Source organism: Protopterus annectens, chromosome 11.part0 (genome assembly GCF_019279795.1).
Source record: "Protopterus annectens isolate FY-2018-M chromosome 11.part0, PAN1.0, whole genome shotgun sequence".
In the NCBI taxonomy this organism is placed as follows: Eukaryota; Metazoa; Chordata; order Ceratodontiformes; family Protopteridae; genus Protopterus; species Protopterus annectens.
Genome location: NC_056745.1, coordinates 191,456,197 through 191,479,278, shown reverse-complemented (window position 1 = coordinate 191,479,278; position 23,082 = coordinate 191,456,197). Strand labels below are relative to the sequence as shown.

Genomic DNA, 23,082 nt, shown 5'->3' with positions numbered 1-23,082 from the left:
GGGGCTGTATCCAAGGGAATCAAGATGCAAGGCTTTTGGGGCCATCATTTTAAGAGAAAACACACAACCATCCAATAAATGATGGTACTGTTAAATACCTTAAGACTGAACCATTTTGAGAACTCTAGGGCCTCTTTTGGTAATCACAGACACCACCACTGTAAGGAGGTACATGAACAAATGGAGGAACCATATCTTATCCCCTGTGTCATCTAGCCATGATAACCTAGGGAATTGCAACAGAACAGTCTTTCCCTCCAGGTTACTTGCATCCCCTCAGAGCAGAACACAGTGGCAGACACATTCAGCAGATCCAGCACAGACACCTACAGATGGAAGATGCACATGGAGGTCTTCCAGGAAATTGTCCACCTGTGCAGAACTCCCCAAATAGCTCTGTTTACCTGCATTCACAACAGGCAGTTGAAAAAAATTTTGCTTCATGCAAAAAAGGCCTGGAAGAGAGATGCCTTTTTTTTCCCAATGTACTGAAATGTTCCTATATGCCTTCCACCTTTCCCTTAATAACCAGAGTTCTTTTAAAAATCCAAAAGGAGTCTCCAAAAATAATCTCGGTAACTCAATTTTGAGACAGACAGTGGTGTTGCTCCCTTCTTATGAAAATGGTCAAGGGCAACTACCACAGTCTTTCCAAAAAAGATGGAATTGCACAGGATGTGGGATCTCTTATTCGCCACAACCACCAAATTCTACATCTGATGACCTAGACAATAAAGTTTTGATCCCCCTCGGGCACTTTTTTTTTCTGAGGACCTGTAGCAAGTTTTAAAGGAGGCTAAGAAACCTGCTAGTAGAAAATCCTGTTTGGCTAAGTGGAAGATATTTTTTTGGTTGATACCATATAAGGAATCTGGACCCTACACCTCAAGCTCTATTGGTTCGTCAATGTTTTTGTAAATTGCTGAAATATAGCCTTAAGATTCATCTTTCTGACACTTCCGATTGTCTGCCCTTTTTCTTCCTTATCTTAAGTAAAAATGATTTCTGAAAGGGGTACCTTACCTACTTCCACCTGGAAAACTGGTGTCTCCTCCTTTGGGATCTTAATTTTGTACTAGAAAAGCTTTTACCAGTTTTTATTTGAAGCAGCTCATCAGGACAGATTGGGATCTGGAAAAGCACCCATGAGATATGAGATCAGAGAGCTAGGAGGGGTTCCTGACAGTATTATAGGCAATCTTGACAGTCCCATTTTGGTTCTTCCTTTGAGCCACGATTATCTGAGGAATGTTCTGGTAAGTCCTCTAACCCAAGAGGTCTGTTCATTTGGAACTCTGAAGTCTATTAGCTATAGTATTTGAAAGAGGATTCAGAAGTTATGGGGTACTTACAGTAATGCTAAGTTTTAAAGAAGATATTGTAAGCTGCAGGATGTGTTCCTACTAGTCTGTGTCCCAATTTTCTCAGGCCTTTCACATTACATAGACTAGATCTCTGTGAGAGGTAGTCACAGGGTGTCTCGATTTTTTTTTAGGGAAAAAGAGAAAGAACAAGAGATTTACAGAAAAAAAGAACATCATGTAAAAGAGATCTGAGTGACCTATGACAGGGCTGGCAGCCTGAGTATATTTGGCCAAAGCAAAGTTGGAAATTGAAGTGCAAGCCGTGTAATTCATGGTGCTGAACCACTAGAAATCCATTGTTATGGTGGCTACATATATACGCAGTATTCATGTATTTTCTGTTTTATTTTGCAGTTGTACACGTCTCTGCAAACTTTTTTTGGAATGAAACATTAGTCTAAAGAAGGAATATTGTATTAAAAATGCATATATTTTTTTTTGCTAGCACTGTATGCAGTAAAAGTTCGTGCAGAGGCTATGCAGCGTGCTTCAGATTCTGTCCCGAGTGGAATGTTATCAGTCATTGGCCAGGCAAAGTCAGATTACAGGCAAGCTTGCCTTGAAGCCTGTGAGCACAGCAACTCAGTTGGTATACAGAATCCCGTGTGCCAGGTTGCCAGTTACCTCTTCCCAGATGGCAGAGTCATTGCCGGACATATGCAGGTACAGATTGCGAATGATTACGTGTAATTGCTTACCTTATGTGCTGTATTTGCTATGCTTATGAATGTGGAGACATAGTCATTCTAAAATTGCTTGCATCTGTGTCCGTGGTAACTATTGATCAGACCTGGAAAGTGATAATGTCCATGAAGGTGAAGCAGTGTGAGCATACCAGTCAACCTCCAAGCATTTGAAATCATAGCACTGGCCTTTAAAAGTTACAGCAGAGTCAAAAAGAGGAGCAGCATCATATTTTTCACAAAAAGGTCTTTACAAACTGCACCCTATATGGTAGTGATAAGGAATTTTTGCGTAGGCTTAATTTTAGTGATTTATGTACCTAGAGTGGATATAAAAAGTGTACACACCCCTGTTAAAATGCCAGGTTTTTCTGATCTAAAAAAATGAGACCACAATAAATCATTTCAAAATTCAATTGAAAAACAAACAAATCTGTTAGGGGAAAAATATAAAAAAATAAAAAAATGTAGAAGTGTGCAAGTATGTATAAGTATGCACACCCTTAAAAAAATACTTAAGCACCTTTTGATTTAATTAGAGCATTTAGTGTTCTTGGGTAAAAGTCTATCAGCATGGCACATCTTGACTTTCCAATATTTGCCCACTCTTCCTTCCAAAAGCGCTCCAAATCTGTCAGAATGCAAGGGCATCTCTTGTGCACAGCCCTCTTCAGGTCATCCCACAGATGTTCTATTGAATTAAGGTCTGAGATCTGGCTGGGCCATTCCAAAACTTTAATTTTTCTTCTGGTGAAGCCATTCTTTTGTTGATTTGGATGTATGCTTGGGGTCATTGTCGTGTTGAGAGGTGAAATTCCTCTTCATCTTCAGCTTTCTAGCAGACGCCTGAAGCTTTTGGGCCAAAATTGACTGGTATTTGGAACTGTTCATAATTCCCTCCACCTTGACTAAAAGCCCCAGTTCCAGCTGAAGAAAAGCAACCCCATAGCATGATACTGCCACCACCATCCTTCACCATGGGGATGGTGTTTTTTGGTGATGAGAAGTGTTAGTTTTGCGCCAACCGTACCTTTTGGAATTGTGGCCAGAAAGTCCAACCTTGGTCTCATCAGACCATAACACATTTTCCCACATGCTTTTGGGAGACTTTATGTATTGTTTTGCAAATTTTATCCGGGCTGGATGTTTTCCTGTGTAAGAAAAGGCTTCCGTCTTGTAACCCTACCCCATAGTCCGGACACCTGGAGAATACGGGAGATTGTTGTCACATGTAGTACACAACCAGTACTTTCCAGAAATTCCTGCAGCTCTTTCAGTGTTGCTGTAAATCTCTTGGCAGCTTTCCTGACCAGTTTTCATCTGGTCTTTCATCAGTTTTGGAGGGACGTCCAGTTCTTTGCAACGTCACTGTTTTCCCATATTTTCTCCACTTTTTGATGACTGTCTTCACTGTGTTCCATGGTATATCCAATGCTGTGGAAATATTTTTTGTACCCTTCTCCTGACTGATACCTTTCAACAATGAGATCCCTTTAATGCTTTGTAAGCTCTCTGCGAACCATGGCTTTTGCTGTAGCAGACAACTGAGTAAATGTCAGGAAAATCCTACTATGATATCTGAACTTTATTTGGGGTTAGTCAGAGTCTCACTAATTAATGGCAGGTGTGTTCCCAAGAAGACTGAATGCTGTAATTAAATCAAAAGGTGCTTCAAGAAAGTATTAGTTGAAGGGTGTGCACATTTATGCAACCAGCTTATTGTGCATTTTTTTATTTTTATATTTGTTCCCCTAACAGATTTGTTTGTTTTTCAATTGAATTGTACAGGTTATAGGTCACATTAAAGGTGGGAAAAGCTTTGAAATGATTTATTGTGGTCTCATTTTTTTATATTCCAAAAACCTGGCATTTTAACAGGGGTGTGTGCACTTTTTATATCCACTGTATAAACAAATCTGATTTTTATGAGGAACATTAGTAAATCTAGGAGGATTAAGGCGAATAAATCAGAGGGCCAAAATCATAGCACTATGGCTTAATCAAAGCACTTGAGAGGTATGAGTGTAGCACACCAAGTTCCATATGATAACTGAAATTTGTAGCCCATGGGCAGATATGTGTTGTGGAAAGAAAGGGAGTTGTTTCAGTCTTTGCAAGTGAAGACACTACAGAGGAATACCACATTTTCTCTTTTTGTCAAGACTGCAGATACACCGATAATTTGTAATTTGTGTGCCCCATACTTGACCCCTTTGTTCCGCAGCCCCAATCTGCCTTTTTCATGTAATGTCAGTATTTCTTTGTTGTAATGTTGCATACATGTTCCTTTGATGGTTCGCCCTCACAACCTCGGAGGCATCCAGACCTTGTGGGGCTACACTTCTAGGAACTCGGAGAAAGAACCCACATGTAGAGTGTTTGGCAGATCTTAGAATCCATTATTATGTGGTAGTTGGCTCGCATCTTTAGCAGAAGATGCAAGATAAGTGATACAGTCACAAATCAGGTGCTAGACTTCGTTTCACTCCCTTTCCTTACATATTACAGCCTACAAAGTCACTGGTTCGCAGCATAAGTTACCCAAGCTTCAGTAAACCCTTATACTGTCCTATTATGACAAAGGACTGCTAGAAGCCACTTTTATCTTGTTCCACCAGCTGACCCTTCTGCACATGGACTGAGTTCTTGAACCTGAGTTGCTGGAGTTGCAGATGGATGCCTTGCCTTTGTGCCACTAGGTGTTACCAGTTTATCTATCGTATTAGTATTCCAAGCACAACATTTGTAGGCAGATTCTGTAATACCTGCTGCTCTTAGTTGATTGGCATATAGCAGATATTATACAAATTTAGGCATAGCATGTTAAACATGTGGTTAATGTAAGATGTGAGATAGTGGGACTGACTAGTAGCTACAGTGCAATCTTCCTCTCTGTGATGCTAGTGACATAGATTCATCTGGATTCATAGGTGTCTGAAGAACAGTCAGAGACAGGAGGACTGACATTGGCAGCTCCCTGTCTTGCCTGAGAGGGGTTTGCAGGATTTTTGTTCTAGTAGATATTTTTGTGGTAGAGACTTGGGTGGTTGTTGAGGAGGCTAACTGTTGTGGTGGGGCACCGGCAAATTTCTGCAGTGTGTGTGTGTGTGTGTGTGTGTGTGTGTGTGTGTGTGTGTGTGTGTGTGTGTGTGTGTCATATGGGAGCATAGATAAGCAACATTTATTAAGAAATAAAAACTTAGCCTTGCTTCATGATGATGATTTTTCCTGTCTGTCATAAGATTTGATAAGAGTTGCCTTACATCTGCAGTATGAATTTTGGAGTTCATTTTTTAAAGCCTTTGAACTTTCTCTTTTCCCCAGCAAACTGCCAGTTTTGCATTCTGGAAGTCAAGATGTTTGAAGTCAGCTCTGTGTCATACATGGGTAAAGCCCTGAAAATGACCCGGGTATCCTGAGTTCAGTTGGCTCTTGCAGTTGTCTATGTCACTGACAGTGAATGGGGACAGGAATGATGAGTCTATGCCTGCTCAGCATTCCCACTGAAGGAATGTTCAGATCCTTGGCTAATCCTAGTCCTAAGGCAATATTGGTATAGAACCCATTTTGGTACTGATCACAGGCAACTGCCACTAGTCTGGAAGTGGTGTTTTCTTTGGAGCCATTGCCCCCTCGGGTTCAGCTACTCTTCTTCAGTTGTCAGGAATTCACACTGGCCCGCTAAAATTATTTCTAAGGCATCCCCTAGGTTCTCTAGGAGTGTTAGGGAAGTAGATTTGGACAAAATGTTTTTGAAAGTGCAGATTGACTTGGGGATAAGTCCCTTCACTGCTGTTCTGATGTTGGAAAGAGCAGCCCATCCAATTGCTAATTTCTCCTTCCCCAGTCCCCATTTTGTATCCGATGGTTCTGGATCTGACTGTTGCCTGTAGGGTTCTTCTGTAGGTGCTCAATGCATGGTTGCCTTTGTCACAGTTGTCAGGATTGATGCATTTGACTCCCTTCTTTCCGGAGCACTCTGCATCCTGGATCCAAGAAGTCACTGCTGGGGACCTAAGGTTGGTGTAGACTCTGAGGATTTTGGAGCTCCCTCAGCCATTTGGTACTTTCATATTGGACAGCTCAGCACCAGTCTTCACCTCTGATCCAACTTTGTCAGTGGATGGGGGCAGCACTTCCACAAGGTCTTTAGATCTGAAGAGTTCTGTACAAAGTTATCCTGCCTTTAATATTTGCATTTGAAGCTCTTGAAATGATCTTTTCCCGTTCTATAAATAGGAAACTTGTTTCAGTTTTACATCCTTCCTGGACCTCCAGTCAAACTGTGCCTTCTGTCATCAGCCCCAAGACAGAGAATTCTCTGAAAGTTCTAGATTTCCTTCAGTATCTCCCTTTGCAGTAGCAGAGGGAAGCACCAGTGCAAAAGGAGGCATTTCAATTACCCTCAGGAATCATTGACAGAGGGTACTGAGCCTGAGTCTGAGAGGATTCATCTTTGTGGTGATCTTTTAGAGTTATTACTGCAGAAGGGAAGTTGTGCCACCAAAGCCCCCTCTGTTATGGAGTCTTGTTTCTTGCAGCTTTTGGTGCAGGGCCATCCATGCTCTGGGTAGTACCACATCCTGGACATGCTTATAGATTTGGTGTCTCGGTGAGCAAGAGGAGAACTTAACCATGGTGGAGCCCATCTGTAAGAAGCCCAGTAAAATTTTACAACTAACAAAGGACAGGACACATTGGAGTAAGGGGCCCGCAGCTGATGCAATTGTGGTAGCCGTAACCACCAAGATGGAGCTGTCAGAAGAAAGCCCTTCAGTCCATTCACTGGATGGAGAAATTAGACCTTTGGATGGGTTTGGGAAGTGTAAGTATGCTTCAGTTACCTATGCTGTTAGTGTGCCGAACTGCGTGGTACACCTGACTAGACTGCAAAGGGATTTGTTGATTTTTTTTGTATTTATTTATTATTTATTTATTGACATTTGTTCAGCGGGAAAGTCCACTGGGCCAAAAAAAGCCCATTTTCAGTGGAGGCCCGGGGAGAAAAGCTCCAAGGTAACAATAAGACTTGCATAAAGTTTCAAGACGTTTCAGTAATAATTTCCAAAAAAGATCAAGAGAATTACAAAAATGAAACTCTAGAAAATGTACATAAAACAATTATAGAAACAGATGAAGCTGATAACATTATGCTAACGGCAAGGTTAAACATGTTCGTAATACAGACACTAGTAGCATGACACAATACTTGGCAAAACAAAATAGTTCAATATTATATAGTTATGAGCACTATGGAATGCATATAAATCCAGGCATTACATAGAATAATAAAGCATATGTGTAGAGAGAAAGGGATAAGAGGATTACTTTGTAAAATAGAGGGGAGAAGGAAGGCGAAAGAAAAGGGGAAATGAAGATGAGAAATGGGGGAGTGAAGAGGAAGTAGGATGCAGCTTGTAAAAGGAGAAAAAGAAGTAGAAGGGAAATGGATGGTGGGGAAAAAGAGGGAGTCTGGGAGAAAGTAGTTAGGGAGTTGAGAGAAAGCAAGAGGAGGAATTAAGCAATTAAACGTTCATTAGGAATTATCAAGAAAACAAAAAGTTGGAGCAGGAAGTAGATAAATACAGATTTAGGTTCAGTTGGTAGATTTAAGTAATGGCAGAGGAAGGAATTAAACAGTTAAATGTCCAATTGGAGAGGAAATGATTGCGCAGTTTTGAAGTCAGAAAGGCTTTGTTGTATGCGGATAGATGTAGGTAAGTTATTCCATATTCTGGCAATGTTCCAGCAGTATAACTGGCCTGCAGGTGTCTTAGGTTTATGAACTTGGAGAAGATGCTGGTGTTCAGATCGCAGAGCCTAATGGGGTTTGTAAAGGATGAGTAGGGAGCTAAGGGTGGTTTATGAATGAATTTGTGTGTAGTTGTGAGCTGAAGGAGTAATGGCAGTAGGGGAATTCAAGCCATTGCAACTTTTGTAGGGCAATACAGTGATGAGTAGAATGGTGACTGTAGCAAATTTAACGTATTTCTAATTTTGTTTTCAATGCAGACTGCAGGTTGATTAGTAAAGGTGCATCGTAGGTTAATGAGGGTAACAGGTAAGATAGTGCTAATGCTTGTTTAGTCGATAGGGAGCAGAACCTTTTATGTCTGTAGAGTACTTCAAGTTTTTTGTGGGTCTTACTAAATATTATTTTGGATATGCAAATCAAGTTTAAGGTTTTCATCAATTTATTACTCCTAACAATTTAGTGTGGATTACTAGGTCAGTTTTGGTAGAGTTGAGAGAGAATGTATTGAGGTCAGCTTTATTGATAGGTGTATTTCTCTTGGGAGTGAAGAACATAAGTTTAGTTTTGGAGATTTAAAGAAAGGTGTTTTTTGTGAAGCCAAGTTTCTGCAGTGGAAATTGCTACTTGGGTGGTTTGTTGTAGTACATTTGTGTTGGGAACAGAGCAGACTATAATGGAGTTGTCTGCATACTGGACTAGTGAGCCACGCAGGATAGCTTGGTGGAGATTGTTAAGAATGTTGAACAGAAGAGGGCCTAAAATAAAGTCTTAGGGTACACCTGTAGGGTTGTGAAGGTAGGGGGAAATGGAATTCTAAGATAAGAAAAACACTTCCAGAGCCACGATTTACTGATGCTTCCTAGTACCTCGGCTCCAAAACGCCTTCCAGGGAATGAATATACATCAAGGATATCACTTCATTTATACACATTCCAATTACATCATTATTGCTGTTAATTGATAATCATTAAAATTGAAACATTAACCCATTATAGCCACATTGCTGGGAAAAAGTTTTTTTTTTTTTTTTTTTTTTTTTTTTTTTTTTTTAATAACGATACTGCCCACTTAATCATATCTATTAAATGCATACTATTTTTAAATATTTTTGCACAATTTGAATATTCCCACACAATTTGAATGGATGAATATATGAATAAAATTGAAAATATTTAAAAATAATATGTATTTAATAGATATGATTATGTGGGCACTATTGTTAAAAAAAAAATAAAATAAAAAATTCCAGCAATGTGGCTATAATGGGTTAAAGTTTCATTCACTGTGATTTTTGAATGTTTGGTTATGCATTGGGTGGAATTTTAATGATTATCAATTAACAGCAGTAATGATGTAATTGGAATGTGTATAAATGAAGTGATATCCTTGATGTATATTCATTCCCTGGAAGGTGTTTTAAAGCTGAAGTACTAGGAAGCATCAGTAAAAAACTTTGGCTGTTTGAATCGTGGCTCTGGAAGTGTTTTTCTAATTTTTTTCAGTTTGATGTGGTGGTTGTTTTTGGAAATGGAATTCTGTCATTTGACAGCATGCTGTCTGTTGGAGAGAGAGCTTTTGAACCAATTAAATGACTGGGGAGATAGCCCTATGCTGGAGAGCTGGGAGAGGTGGATAGAGTGGGAGATGGTATCAAATGCTTTTGGTAGGTCCAAGAAAAGGGCTTATACAATGTTTCCTGAGTCTCTGGCTTTGACCATGTCTAAGTAGGATATTAGAGCAGTGGATGTACTGTGACCTGGGCGGAACCCATGCTGTGTTTGGGAGAGGATTTTGTTGGGTAGAGGATAGTTTGAGTTGTTTTGCACACATTTTTCAAGAATTTTAGAGATGGGGGAAAATATAGCAGAGGGTTGGAAATTAGAGATATCAGTTGATGTGCCACCTTTATGAAGTGGTAGGATGATTGCTTTTTTCCAGAGGCAAAGGACAAGGGATTCTTGGATAGAGCTGTTAATATGAATGCTAATTGGATATGCCACAGTGTCAGCAATTTTAAGAAATTTGGCAAGAATTTTGTTGGCTGAGTTTGTGCAGGGCTTTAATTTCAGGAGGAGTTTTTTGATATAGGAGGTAGGGATGGGAGAGAGAGTAAATTCTGGCTGGGAAGATTGGCTTTGGTGCCGGTGTTCAGGAGATTATTGATGTAAGACCAGAACATTTTAGGGTTATTTTTCCTATTTTTTTGCTGGTTTCAGAAGTACTGCTGTTTGTCTTTAGAGATGAGTTTTTTTAGCTTGGTTTTGGAGTTATAATGAATGAGGTTGGAAGGATTTTTTGATTTAAGCCAGAGTTTCCAAACTTTGTCCGTATTAGTCATGATTTCTTTAGTAGCTTTTTTTTTTTTTTTTTATTTAACCAGAGGGCATGTTTGGTTTTGACTCTTTTGGTTCTAGTAGGAGCTAGGCTATTCAAGATGTTTAGAAAGGAGTTATTAAAGTATAGCAGAGCGCCATCCAATGGAAGAGTTTTAAGACAATTCCAGTTAATGCAATTTAGTAAGCTATTAAATGTGTGGGGGTTAAATTTTGAAAGATTTCGGACCAGTTTGATATTGTGGTCTTTAGGGAAGGATGAACAGGCTTGGATAGCATAGGCAGGGAGGATATGGTGCCGGAAATTATGTACTTGGAGTGGTCTGAGACAAGGATCCAATCTAAGATGGAACCTTCATTGGTTTTATTGTTGTACCTAGTAGTGGTGCAGCTTAGTTGGGTGAAGTGAAGCAGATTTTAGCTGTAGTGTGTAGTTTTGGAGAAAGTATCAGCCCAATCAATATTCACATCACTAGGATAATTGTTTCATTTTTTTATAGTATAGGAAATCCAAGAAAGGATATCTTCTAAAACTGGAATGTTGTTTCCAGGGGGATGTATAAGACAATAATACAAATTTTTTTTAGAGCAGTTGATTTCCAGAAAGGAGATTAGAATCGCAGCGTTAATGGAATTGTGGGATAGATTCTGTAAATGGTGAGATGTTGAGGGTATTTGGGTAGATGATGGCAACACTGCCTCCTTTTTTAATAAGTCTGTCTGCCCCAATTACACTAAAATTAGGAGGAAGAAACTCAAGGAGTCCTGTATAGTGGTTTTAACTAGGTTTCTGTAGCAGCTAGGATATTGGTTTTGTTTTGGGAGAGCCAGGCATGCAACTTGGAGGTTTTATTACAGATACTTTGAAAATTTAGAGTAGTTATGTGAAGAGTTTTAGGACAATTAGGGGAGTTAGTTTTTCTGGAAAAGAAAGTGGTAGAGGGCACAGGGTTGGGGTGAATGTCACTGGAGCAGATAAGGGAAGAAAGGTTATAGGAGAAATGGAGTATAATGTGTGAGAGCTTGGAGATTATGTAGTGGAGAAAGTGATGAGTGTTGGGTACATAATGTAAGGAACAGTTACTAGAGAGATTTTTAGTTTTGGCACAGAGAAGAGTTGTGTGATATAAGCAAGGGCTAATGTTGGAGTAGGAATTGTGAGTGGAACATGAATAGGTAGCTAAAGAATTTGTTTTTGCAGGTAAAGAGTGAGAGTTTAATGCTGTTGCTTGTGTTAGAAGCAGAATAAAGTTGCTTTAGTCTGTATCATCCCCATGACAGTGGAGAATTGTAAGTGTGTGTGTAGGCTCAATTGGCTACCATGCTGTTTCCAACTTTTCCATGAGCATGTTATGTAGTGCAATGGGCAATATAGCTAGGATTGCAGGCACAGGCATAGCACTTCACCGTCATGTCTGGATATGCCTTTGCAACTTTGCTGAATGCCCCAGTTGATGGCTTTTGTTGTTTGAACCACAAGCAAAGGATACTCTAACCTGGAGCAACCGGGGGGGGGGGGGACTTTGCCATGGAGTTTACATTTTTCCACATGTCAAAGGCCCTTTCCCATAACCAGAGGGAATGGAAACATTTGTTCATCAGGAAATCCCAACAATTTGTCTAGGATAGTCCTGGTCACCTATGCAGAGGAGGAAACTTTAATAGATGCCACCCTAGGGGCAAGAGCAGAACTCAAAATTGGGGTTATAGGGGAACTTTCTCTGACAAGCCTTTTCAGCCCTCTTAAAGATTTGCCTGTCTGTTGCACTCTTGAACCAGTTGGAGGTTGCTTGGCCTTCTCTACCCAAAAGCTTCGGGAGGCCATCCCTACAGATCCCTGGGTGTTCAGAGTCATCACAAGAGACTGTACTATCCCCTTCCAGACATTTCTGAAACTTCATCAGAAGATCCTTTCCTGAAGTTCCACCCCAGCAATTAAGGGCAGCAGCCAGAGAAGTACATTTCGTTCAGCCAGGAGGTCCCACTGTACCAAAGAGAATGTGGAGTCTATTCAGGATTTGTTTTGGTGTGAAAGAAGAACACGAACCTTGGGCAGTCCATCCTACCTCTGAGGATGTTCAACTGGAAGTGCTCGGTAGACCTCCAGGATGCTTATTTTCACATAGAGAGCCAGACAATCCAGTAGATTCCTGCTTTTATAGATGGGAGCCAGTCATTATCAGTTTTGATTGTTGCCCTTTGGTCTCGCCACAGCCTCACAAAATGCATGACAGTGGTAACACCCTAACTCCAGCTGCAGGGATTTGGGGTCTTTCCTTGCCTAGACGACTGGCTCATTACAACTACATCAGCAGCTTCATTACTTGTGTTTAAAAATAAAAGGAAGAGAACCATGTAGTTAGAAAAAGAAGTAGCTTGTCCAAAATAGTGGTATTTTGCCACCATCTATTGGATGGATGGAGTAAAGATATCAAGATATATTACATGCTATAGAAAAAAAATGCAACCTCTCACTTAAAGTATCAAGTAGCTGATAAAAATTATAACATTTCATTAAGTACTGGTGCAAAATAAGCACCATTATTAGTTATTTATAAGTGTTCCTTATAATTAAGCTTGTCATTCATGTCTGTCATTACCCACAGAGGGACAAAATTCCATTTTTGTTACATGGTACAGTGGATATAAAAAGTGAACACACCCCTATTAAAATGCCAGGTTTTTGTGATAGAAAAAATGAGACCACAATAAATCATTTCAAAACTTTTCCCACCTTTAATGTGACCGATAACCTGTACAATTCAATTGAAAAACAAACAAATCTGTTAGGGGAAAAATATAAAAATAAAAAACGTACAATAAGCTGGTTGCATAAGTGTGCACACCATTAAACTAATACCTTGTCCAAGCACCTTTTGCTTTAATTACAGCATTCAGTCTTCTCGGGTACACAGCTGTGCATCAATTAAAGAGACTCTGATTAACCTCAAATAAAGTTCAGCTGTCCTAGTACAATTATCCTGATATTTACTCAGTTGCCTGCTACAGCAAAACCACGGTTCACAGAGAGCTTACAAAGCATCAAAGGGATCTCATTGTTGAAAGGTATCAAGTCAGAAGGGTGCAAAAAAATCTCGACAGCATTGGATATACCATGGAACACAGTGAAGACAGTCATCAAAAAGTAGAGAAAATATGGGACAACAGTGACCTTGCAAAAGAACTGGACGCCCCTCCAGAATTGATGAAAAGACAAAATGAAAACTGGTCAGGGAGGCTGCCAAGAGACCTACAGCAACATTGAAGGAGTTGCAGAAATTTCTGGCAAGTACTGGTTGTGTAATACATGTGGCAACAATCTCCTGTATTCTCCATATGTCTGGCCTATGGGGAAGGGTTGCAAGACGGAAACCTTTTCGTACACAGAAAAACATCCAGGCCTGGCTAAAATTTGCAAAATAATACATCAGGTCTCCCAAAAGCTTGTGGGAAAATGTGTTATGGTGCGAGACCAAGGTTGAACTTTTTGGCCACAATTCCAAAAGGTACGTTTGGCGCAAAAACAACACTTTGCATCACTAAAAGATCACTTTTCCCATGGTGAAGCATGGTGATGGCAGTATCATGCTTTGGGGGTTGCTTTTCTTCAGCTGGAACTGGGGTTTAAGTCAAGGTGGTGGGAATTATAAACGGTTCCAAATACCAGTCACTTTTAGCCCAAAACCTTCAAGCTTCTGCTAAAAAGCTGAAGATGAAGAGGAATTTTACCTTTCAACATGACAATGACCCCAAGCATATATCCAAATCAACAAAAGAATGGCTTCACTAGAAGAAAATTAAAGTTTTGGAATGGCCCAGGCAGAGCCCAGACCTAAATCCAATAGAAAATCTGTGGGGTGACCTGAAGAGGGCTGTGCACAAGAGATGCCCTTGCAATCTGACAGATTTGGAGCACTTTTGCAAGGAAGAGTGGGCAGATATTGCCAAGTCAAGATGTGCCATGCTGATGGACTTTTATCTAAGAACACCTGGCATTTTAACAGGGGTGTGTACACTTTTTATATTCATTGTATATTTATATAAGGCATTTGATATCTTTTTACTATCACTGAAATATCCCTAATTCTTAACTAAAGCAGCTACCTATTTTTTTTTTGTTACATGGTACAGTGGATATAAAAAGTGAACACACCCCTATTAAAATACCAGGTTTTTGTGATAGAAAAAAATGAGACCACAATAAATCATTTCAAAACTTTTCAACTGAATTATAGTAACATGAATTATAGTTTTGTGTCTTTACTCATCCCATCCACTAGACAGCAGCAAAACACTATTACATTTGAATAAGTTGTTTCTTTTTTTAACTATGCGAGTATCTCATTTTTAAAACACAGCTGTTGTATTTTTATTTTTATGGATATGTTTGGCATTAGCAACGATTGTATAGCGTATATATTTAAGATTTGCTATTCATATCTGAATAGGGGATGTATTTAATCACATGGCATTAACTACATGAGAAGCTGCAGAGGGATGTTCCCAACTGTTCACCAAGCCAATATCAATAGGCGTCTTGCAGATCAGTGGCTACAGTGTGAATACTTCCATATCTGTTTTGTGATAATCTGTTTGCTTTGTGGAGCATGGATCAGCTGACCTCAGAAAAGCAGCAGTGTAAGACAGATGCTTCCGTGTTACACTTATGGGGCAGAGGTGCAAAATTTGGAGAAGGAAAAAAAAAAAAAACAGGCCCGACAGTGACTGATGAATTTAAACCAAATTTGTTATAGTATAATAGTTGCTCCCCAGATCTTCTGATTTAACATCGGGGATCATCTGTGAGTGTATGATTGAGTTTTGTTATTTTTTTTCAAAGAAGCTGTTGGCACTTGTAGATCCTTCACAGTCAGAGCTTTCTCTGCCAGCACATGACATGAAGTCATACAGTGGACTAAGTGTGTGTGTGGAGCCCCTGAGTACGGCATTGTATTTCTTCTGCTTGAACTTGCACGTTTCATTCTCAACCCTGATGATTATCATGGAAAGGTTACTGCATTAAATGGCTAAAACAGATTTCCAAGAGCTCTTGAGGCTTACAAGATATGAGCCAGGTGATTCCATTAATTCTGTCACCCATTGATCTAAGAGTAAGAAGCATCCAGCCTGTCTCGCTTCATGGCGGTGGTTGAAAATATTTCATTTTGCTATCAGTTGGAATGCCCCTTGCATAATCTCAAGCTTTTAATAGAGCACATCTAAAATGCTAAGCAGAAGAAAGGCACACAGCTGTCATCTACATGGAAGTAGATGTTCTTCGTGTTTCACTGTTGCAGTCATTGCATTTAGGTAATCTCCTGGTAGGTTGCCCTAAGTCGGCCTGAATAACAAAGTCCTGGGTCCTGCTTTGGTTGCTGTCTCCTCTTCCATGACGTCAGGTCATCAGGGGTATAAAACATGCAGCCGACACCATTTTATTCAGTCTTTCTTGCCACGCGGTGGCTGAAGCAGTTCGCAAGTGCCGGTCGGCCGACTCCTGAAATTTTCTCATTCGAGTTTCAGAAACGAAGTATTCAACTAAAGCCAAGTACCCCGTTGGGGAAACTTTCTCTCGCTCCTCGCCGATGTAAGTAAAAGTTAATAATTGCATTACTTGTGGGAAGCAAATATGTCATAAGGATTTTCATTTGTACTGTATTCCTTGCCTAGGCCCAAATCATAACATGCCTTGCTGTCGGTTTTGTGCTAGATTTAACCAACGCAGTGTTAAGCGTCTGTATATTTTTGCTTCAAAATATTTAATTACCCTGAAATGTCGTCGGTTAGCAATCTGACTACCAGAGTTCACAAAAAACACAAAGAAAAAGACAGAGACAGGCCGTCGAGGTCCAAAACCGATGACGAAGCTTCTCATAAACCAATTGCCGGTTCGCCGGTACTCAGTGAGGTGCTTTCGCAGCCCCTGATACCTGCTACTTTTGAGTCGCAGACCTCTACTGAGACCCATGCGGAGTCCGGTATGCCACGAGATTCTCAGAGTATTGAACCCGCGGATGTCTCTCCCTTGGATGGGTCTGGAGCCGCTGAGCAGGCACCGGCTTCTGAGGGTGTTTTCAGGCCTCAACATTTTTATATAAAACAGACGCCAGCTTCAAAAACAAGATCAAAAACATCTTCTAAGTCTAAAAAAAGACACGAGCCATGTGTTTAGGTCCCCATGCTGAAAAAACAGATCAAAATGGCTGAGGACTTCATTACCCCCCCACCCCCGCTAAGAGGCCTAGGCAAGACACTGATTATGAATCTTCAGATCAGGTTTCCATTTCTTCTGATCAGGAATTTTCTATTCCACCCTATGAGTATTCAGATGCAGAAGAATCCACCCCATCTGCATCTCCTCCGCAGGATTATTCTTTTGGAGAAACCTTGCATACTTTAAGGGAACATTTTCATTGGGAGAGTCAGTATTTCTCTGAATCAAAAAAGAGGCTTAGGGATTTCCTTCTTCCTCAGCATAGGGCTTTGGCAATACCTCCTGTGTTAGACATTGTTGATGTGTTTTCTGAATCTAGCATGGCTCCTGATTCCCTGCCTCCGGCTCCTAGTAAGCCAGACAGATACTACAGGGTTCCTGACTCCCACAAATTTCGATTCAAAAATCCTGCTGCTGATCCTGAGACTATCTCACAGGGTCCAAAAGGTGTAAAGGCCTCTTCAGCCAAAAATCCTACCCCCTCTGATAGAGATTCCAGGGCACTGGATAGATGGGGAAGAAGGTTTATACTTCTGCAACCATGGCAGTTAGGGCCTTAAACTGCCAGTTTCATATGCTTAAATATCAACAGCATGTTATGGGCTTATTGAAACAGAAAATGATGTTGATTTCTGATTGTGTGGAAAATAAAGAATTACAGGAATTATTGCATGCAGCAGAACAGGTTGGAAAGCATACTTTGCAATGTGGTTTTGATTCCTTGGAGGCCTCTTGCAGGGCCGCAGTTACTGGATCTGTGATTAGAAGGCATGCCTGGCTCAAGGAGCAAAATCGGCCTGATCATGTTAAAGCTAAATTGTTGGATGCCCCTTTACAGCATGATACTCTGTTTTGTAATAAGGCAGAAGAGGTTTTAAAGAAAATGGAAGACAAAGCTAAATCTATGCAAACTGTAAAAGATTTCTTACAAGTGCAGCCACCCAGGTTCAGTAGGCACTGGCCTAATAAAAATCGGTCCTTTCCTGTGTCCAACAGAGCCTCTCAAGGCAAATCCAGGCACTTAAAAGGCTCTTGATACCAGTCACAGGGTTCTTACAGGTCAAAGCAATGGGGTGCCTCCACCTCCAAATCTGTAGGAAACAAAGCACGACCCTACTGTAAGCAGTCTTAATGACTTCCCTCTACCTTCACCAAGCACTTATCTTTTGGCAGCCCCCTTGGGGGGAAAATTAGCATTTCATGCTCAAAATTGGCAGTTAATTACCCAGGGCAAGTGGGTATTAAACATAATATCCCAGGGGTACCGATTTAATTTCCATACTTTGCCAATTCGAAACGGTGACCAGATCAGCCTCGAAATCAATGGGCAGAGGCTCAGAAACAAGTTACGTCCCTCATGGATATGGGGGCTATTCAGCCAGTACCAGAACAGAAAAAAGGACAAGGTTTTTACTCAAGACTGTTCCTGGTACCCAGAAAAGACGATGCCTGGTGTCCAATACTGGACATATCGATTTTGAACACGTTCCTGGACATTCCAAAATTCAAAATGCTGACTTTACAACAGCTACTGCCTATGCTGGGTAGAAAAGCTTGGTTAGTGACTCTAGACTTAAAAGAGGCATACCTGCATATCCCAATAAGGGAATCGTGCAGAAGATACCTCCGCTTCAAGGCAGGTTTATTGCATTACCAATTCTCTGCACTGCCCTTTGGCTTATCTACTGCACCCAGGGTCTTTACAAAGTGCCTGGCACCAGTAATTGCTTTTTGCAGACGAAGCATACAAATTTATCCTTACCTGGACGACTGTCTCATTCAAGCAGAGAACAAGGACATTCTTCTTCAACATCTGGCGTTTCTAAAAATGCTTCTAACATGCCCAGGGTACACAACAAAATGAAAAGAAATCCCAACTGGTACCCCCTCAAATAGTTACATTCCTGGGTGCAAGCTTGAATACAATTGCCCAGATGGCTTACCTTACGCCAGACAAAGGCAACATACTTCAAACAGATGGCAACAAAAACCCAGTTATCTGCAAGACAAATTCTGCAGGCTTTGGTGTTCATGGCATCCTGCATTCTACTAATTCCATATGCAAGGCTGCATATGAGGAAACTTCAGTGGTACCTAAAAAGTTTATGTAGTCAACATTGTCACAGTCTGGAAACAATGATTCCTCTCATTCCCTGCCTACAACAGGAGTTTCTTTGGTGGGCAGAGACATCTCACCAAAACAAGGGACTGTCATTCAGTCTACCCCCTGCCATCCAAACCCTGACTACAGATGCATCAGACTATGCTTGGAGGACCCACCTGATGGGGAGATGAATTCAGGGCATATGGAGCCCAAAGCAAATGCATCTGCATATCAACCAGAAAGAGATGCTAGCTGTTCAGAATGCTCTGACAGCCTTCAAGGACTTACTTCATCCAGGACTACTACTGATAAAGACGGACAACACCACGGTTATGTGGTACATAAACAAGCAGGGGGGTACACATTCCTACCCCCTTTGCAGACTAGCCATGGTATTGTGGAACACGGCTTTGACTTACTAAGTACATCTTCAAGCCCAATTCCTGCTAGGAAAACAAAATATTCTGGCAGACGACCTAAGCAGAAATCTTATGGACCCACACGAGTGGAAACTGGATCCACAAATCTTCAGCATGGTAACACAGAAATGGGGGAGCCCAGAGATCTATTCGCCTCTCCCCAAAACTATCAACTGGACAAATTCCGCACAAGGACTTTTCACAGACAAGTATAGAAAGTGGATGCCCTATCCTTCAGTTGGAAAAACCTATCAGTCTATGCCTTTCCCTATCTGCCTCTTCTCTCCAAGGTCTTACTAAAGGTCAGAGAGGAAAAAACAAAAATGATCCTGATTGCTCCGGACTGGCCTCGCCAGCACTAGTAACCAATTCTAAGGAATATGTCTCGACTCCCTCCTTGGTACTTGCCTCAGATACCTCATCTACTGTCTCGACAGGACAATCAAATTCTGCACACACTGCTCCAAACTCTGAACCTTGCAGCATGGCTGATCATTTAATTATTCAAACAACACCTCTCAGTAAATCTGTGATGGATGTCATTTTGGAGCCAGAAGGCCTAGTACTAGAAAATCTTATGCTGATAAATGGAAGAGATTCTGTGCTTGGAACCAAGCACAAGGAACGGACACAGCAAAACCAAATATCCCTCAGATTTTACAATGCTCGACTGAGATGCTTGACAAGGGCCCATCTTTTTCTTCAATAAAAATCCATGCCTCTGCCATCTCGGTTCATTATAACATGGAGCCTCCCCTCTTTTCTCATTGTCTGCTAAAACAGTATCTTAGAGGGGCCAAAAATTTAAGGCCTCCCAGATGATCACCAACTCCTGCATGGGACCTCAGTTTTGTGCTGTAAAAACTCACCCTGCCTCCTTTTGAACCAGCAGCTACTGCGGATATAAAATTTTTATCTTGGAAAACAGCTTTCCTCTTGGCAATCACTTCAGCAAGAAGGGTTTCAGTACTACAGGCTCTTATGGCTGTGGAGCCTTTTATTACATTTTACCCGGAGAGGGTGTCCCTCGGTACCAATCCTTCCTTTATGCCTAAGGTGGTATCCAGTGTGGCTCTTAACCAAGCAATTCACCTGCCAACATTTTACCCAAATTCGCAGAACAAGGGGGAGCGGATTCTGCATTCATTGGATGTACACAGACAACTAAGATTCTACTTAAACAAGACCAAATCTCTAAGAAAGTCTGAGCAACTACTGGTGGCATTTGTTTCAGGATCAGAGGAGAAGGCTTTATCAAAGCAGACTATTTCTAAGTGGATAAACCACTGCATTCGTTTCTGCTACTTGCACCATGGTAAACCTGTGCCCAAGGGAATCCGGTCATTTTCCACCAGGACTGCCTCTACCTCAGCAGCCTTTCTCAGAGGAGTTCCAACCAAAGACATTCTGGAAGCTGCTACTTGGAGCTCTGTTCATACCTTCACAAAGCATTATCATTTGCCTCTTTTTTCCAAATCCAGGGCAGGCTTTGCCACTGCAGTTCTGCAGGGCCTTATAGCCGCTCCTGATGCTATTTAGTTCCATCCTCCCATCCATAGCTTTGGGATTCTACCCAAATGTAATGACTGCAACAGTGAAACACGAAGAACATAGTACAGTTGTGTACACTTACCATAAATGTAGATGTTCGAGTGTATTCACTGTTGCAGTCCGGGTTACCCACCTGCCATCCCCCTTTTCTACATCTTCTCTTTCCTTCACTATATTCTAAAGCCTTTGTGGTGTATTTGCTTTTAGATGAAAGTAAAGTTTATGTTGCTAAGAGTGCATTTACATATACTGCTGTTTTATATATATATATATATATATATATATATATATATATATATATATATATATTTTTTTTTTTGCACCCCATTTGGGGGGGGGGGGGCACCTGACATCTGGGGCAAGAAAAACTGAATAAAATGGCATTGGCTGCATGTTTTATACCTCTGACGTCATGAAAGAGGAGACAGCAACCGATGCAGGACCCAAGACTTTGTTATTCAGGCCGACTGAGGGCAACCTGCCAGCAGATTACTCAAATGTAATGACTGCAACAGTGAATACACTCAAACATCTACATTTATGGTAAGTGTACACAACTGTACTTTCTGTTAGATAACCAAGTAATCCATGTGCCTTATTCTCATCCGTAGTAGGCAAGAGCTCAAATTCTTGCCTCTGCCAGCAGCTGCCTTAGTTGTAGGTACCACCGATCCTAAGTTTAGTTGTCTGGAGCATGCTTGCAGCTGGCTAGCATATGAATAGTGACCCTGGCAGTCACATTATTGTAGCTGCGTGGTAACACTTTGGACTATGAAGTTTTCACTGAGGGGCCTGCAGAATCCATTTGAAGAGTGCCCACTAGGCTCTTCTGGGTCATAGTTCAAGCTTGAGGTCATAGACTTTAGACAAAGGTTTGAGGTCTGCTGAGACCTGAATTTGTGGGTGCAGGACTGTATCCTTTGGGATTATGGCCCGATCCCAGGCATCAAGCTTAGTGGTGCCTCTCAAGTTCCAGATTTCTTGTGAAATCCACCCATCATATGCTCAGCTACACATACATTGTCTGTATAGGATGACCACCTTTTGTGGAAAGACTTTTGACACTCATCCATCATGAACTAGCATGAGTCTGACATTTCCTCTCCCTAGAAATTCCTAAATATGAATAATTGGGGATTGAGCAATATTCATTTCCCTGTGAAACTTGTGAAGAAGTAGTGGAAGGTAATTTGCACTGTACTACTTTTCTGCCTGCATTCTTCATTGATGGGTAACATCTCAAGCTATGGTGTCTCCTTTAATTATCTTATTGAATCTTAGTTGTGTTCATTGTCATGTAACCCGGACAAATAGTATTCGATGACCATCATTACTACAGAATAGACTGTTCCATAATATGTGCAGGGAAAGCATCAACACACTAGACACCGTTTTATTTTCTAATCTTTCAGATTTTCTACCTCCGGGCATCCACTCGCCTTGAAAGATATGTCCATCAGAGGCTGAACAGCAGAAGATTCCAGCCTAGGCTTCTTGGCCTACTTCACCGATGGCTAACCCTTGTAGTGGGAAGTTCCCTCCATCGTATCTTTCACAAGAAGCTTAAGATGCTGGTTTTCAAGATATAGTGCCAAAAGAAGAGAGTCTACTGCGAAGGATTTTAGGTACAAAGCCCGACACATGGAATAGGACATATTGTTGTACGAGGAGTCAAGGCTAAAAGAACACTGTTCATGGCGGTCTTTATGGGGAATCTGTCTCCCAGACTGGCAGTTACCCTTCTTGGATGCCATAAAACCCCACAAACAACAATAAAAAAGATAAGTGCCCCATTAGGATTCTTTTTAACTTATCTGCAAAGCCTTGGTGAACCAGCAACGGAACGTGCTTTCAGACAGATGATCAAGCGATGGCATTCGGACTGACAGCAAATTTCTGAGAATGGTACTTCCACGTGTCAACTTTATGCCCTACGCTGTGCATGGACCATACACGTGACACACGGCACACCTTAAAGCAACCTAAAGGCTTTGGTATACTGGCCAGATGTTGGGCCGCCCTTGGCAGGGGATCCCTAATGTAATGAATACTGCAATAGTGAAGAGAAGGACATCTACTTTTATGGTAAGACTTTACACAACTGTACTTTCCCCCTTGAGAGCTTGTATTAGAATTTTCTACTCCACTTCTTGGAGTATCCATCTCTGTGGGTTCTGTTCCCTTGTGACCTCTTTTGCACCTTGGTCAGGTCAAGGGGTTGTATGTTGGTTGACTTATTTTCATAAGATGTAGCATTCTTTCTTAAGTGCAGAGATACTTTTTGTTTTAAACTCCCACCAGGGAGCTTTATTTTGCTTTATAGAATTTGATGCAGCCACCCTTTGATCCTATGGCTCTGGCTGATCTAAAACGTGTGGGAAAGCTCTCTGTCCTGGTGGCCATTACTTAAGCCAAAGGAATTTCTGAATTGCAGGGCATATCTTTTAATTCTCCTTATCTGATGTTTCACAAAGACCAGTTGCACATGAGAACCAATCCTCCTTTGATGTCCAAGATGGCAGCTGAAAATTGTCAGCATTATTTCCAAACTATTTGAGTAGAGACAAATATCTTTGAATGCTGTGGATGTTCAGAGACAGCTTTGCTTTTATTTGAGCAATGCCCAGAAGGATTCTCAACTCTTTACTGAATTTATTTT

General features: G+C 41.0%; 1 protein-coding gene across 1 annotated transcript in view; it reads left to right on the top strand.

Moving 5' to 3' along the window:
* Positions 1 to 1,803: 1,803 nt before the first annotated feature.
* Positions 1,804 to 23,082, top strand: part of MCAT (malonyl-CoA-acyl carrier protein transacylase) — a 105,999-nt gene continuing 84,720 nt past the window's right edge. Inside the window, exon 1 of the mRNA XM_044087610.1 lies at positions 1,804 to 2,027. Coding sequence (XP_043943545.1) covers positions 1,842 to 2,027 — 186 coding nt within the window. The 5' untranslated portion in view covers positions 1,804 to 1,841. The remainder of the gene's footprint in view (positions 2,028 to 23,082) is intronic.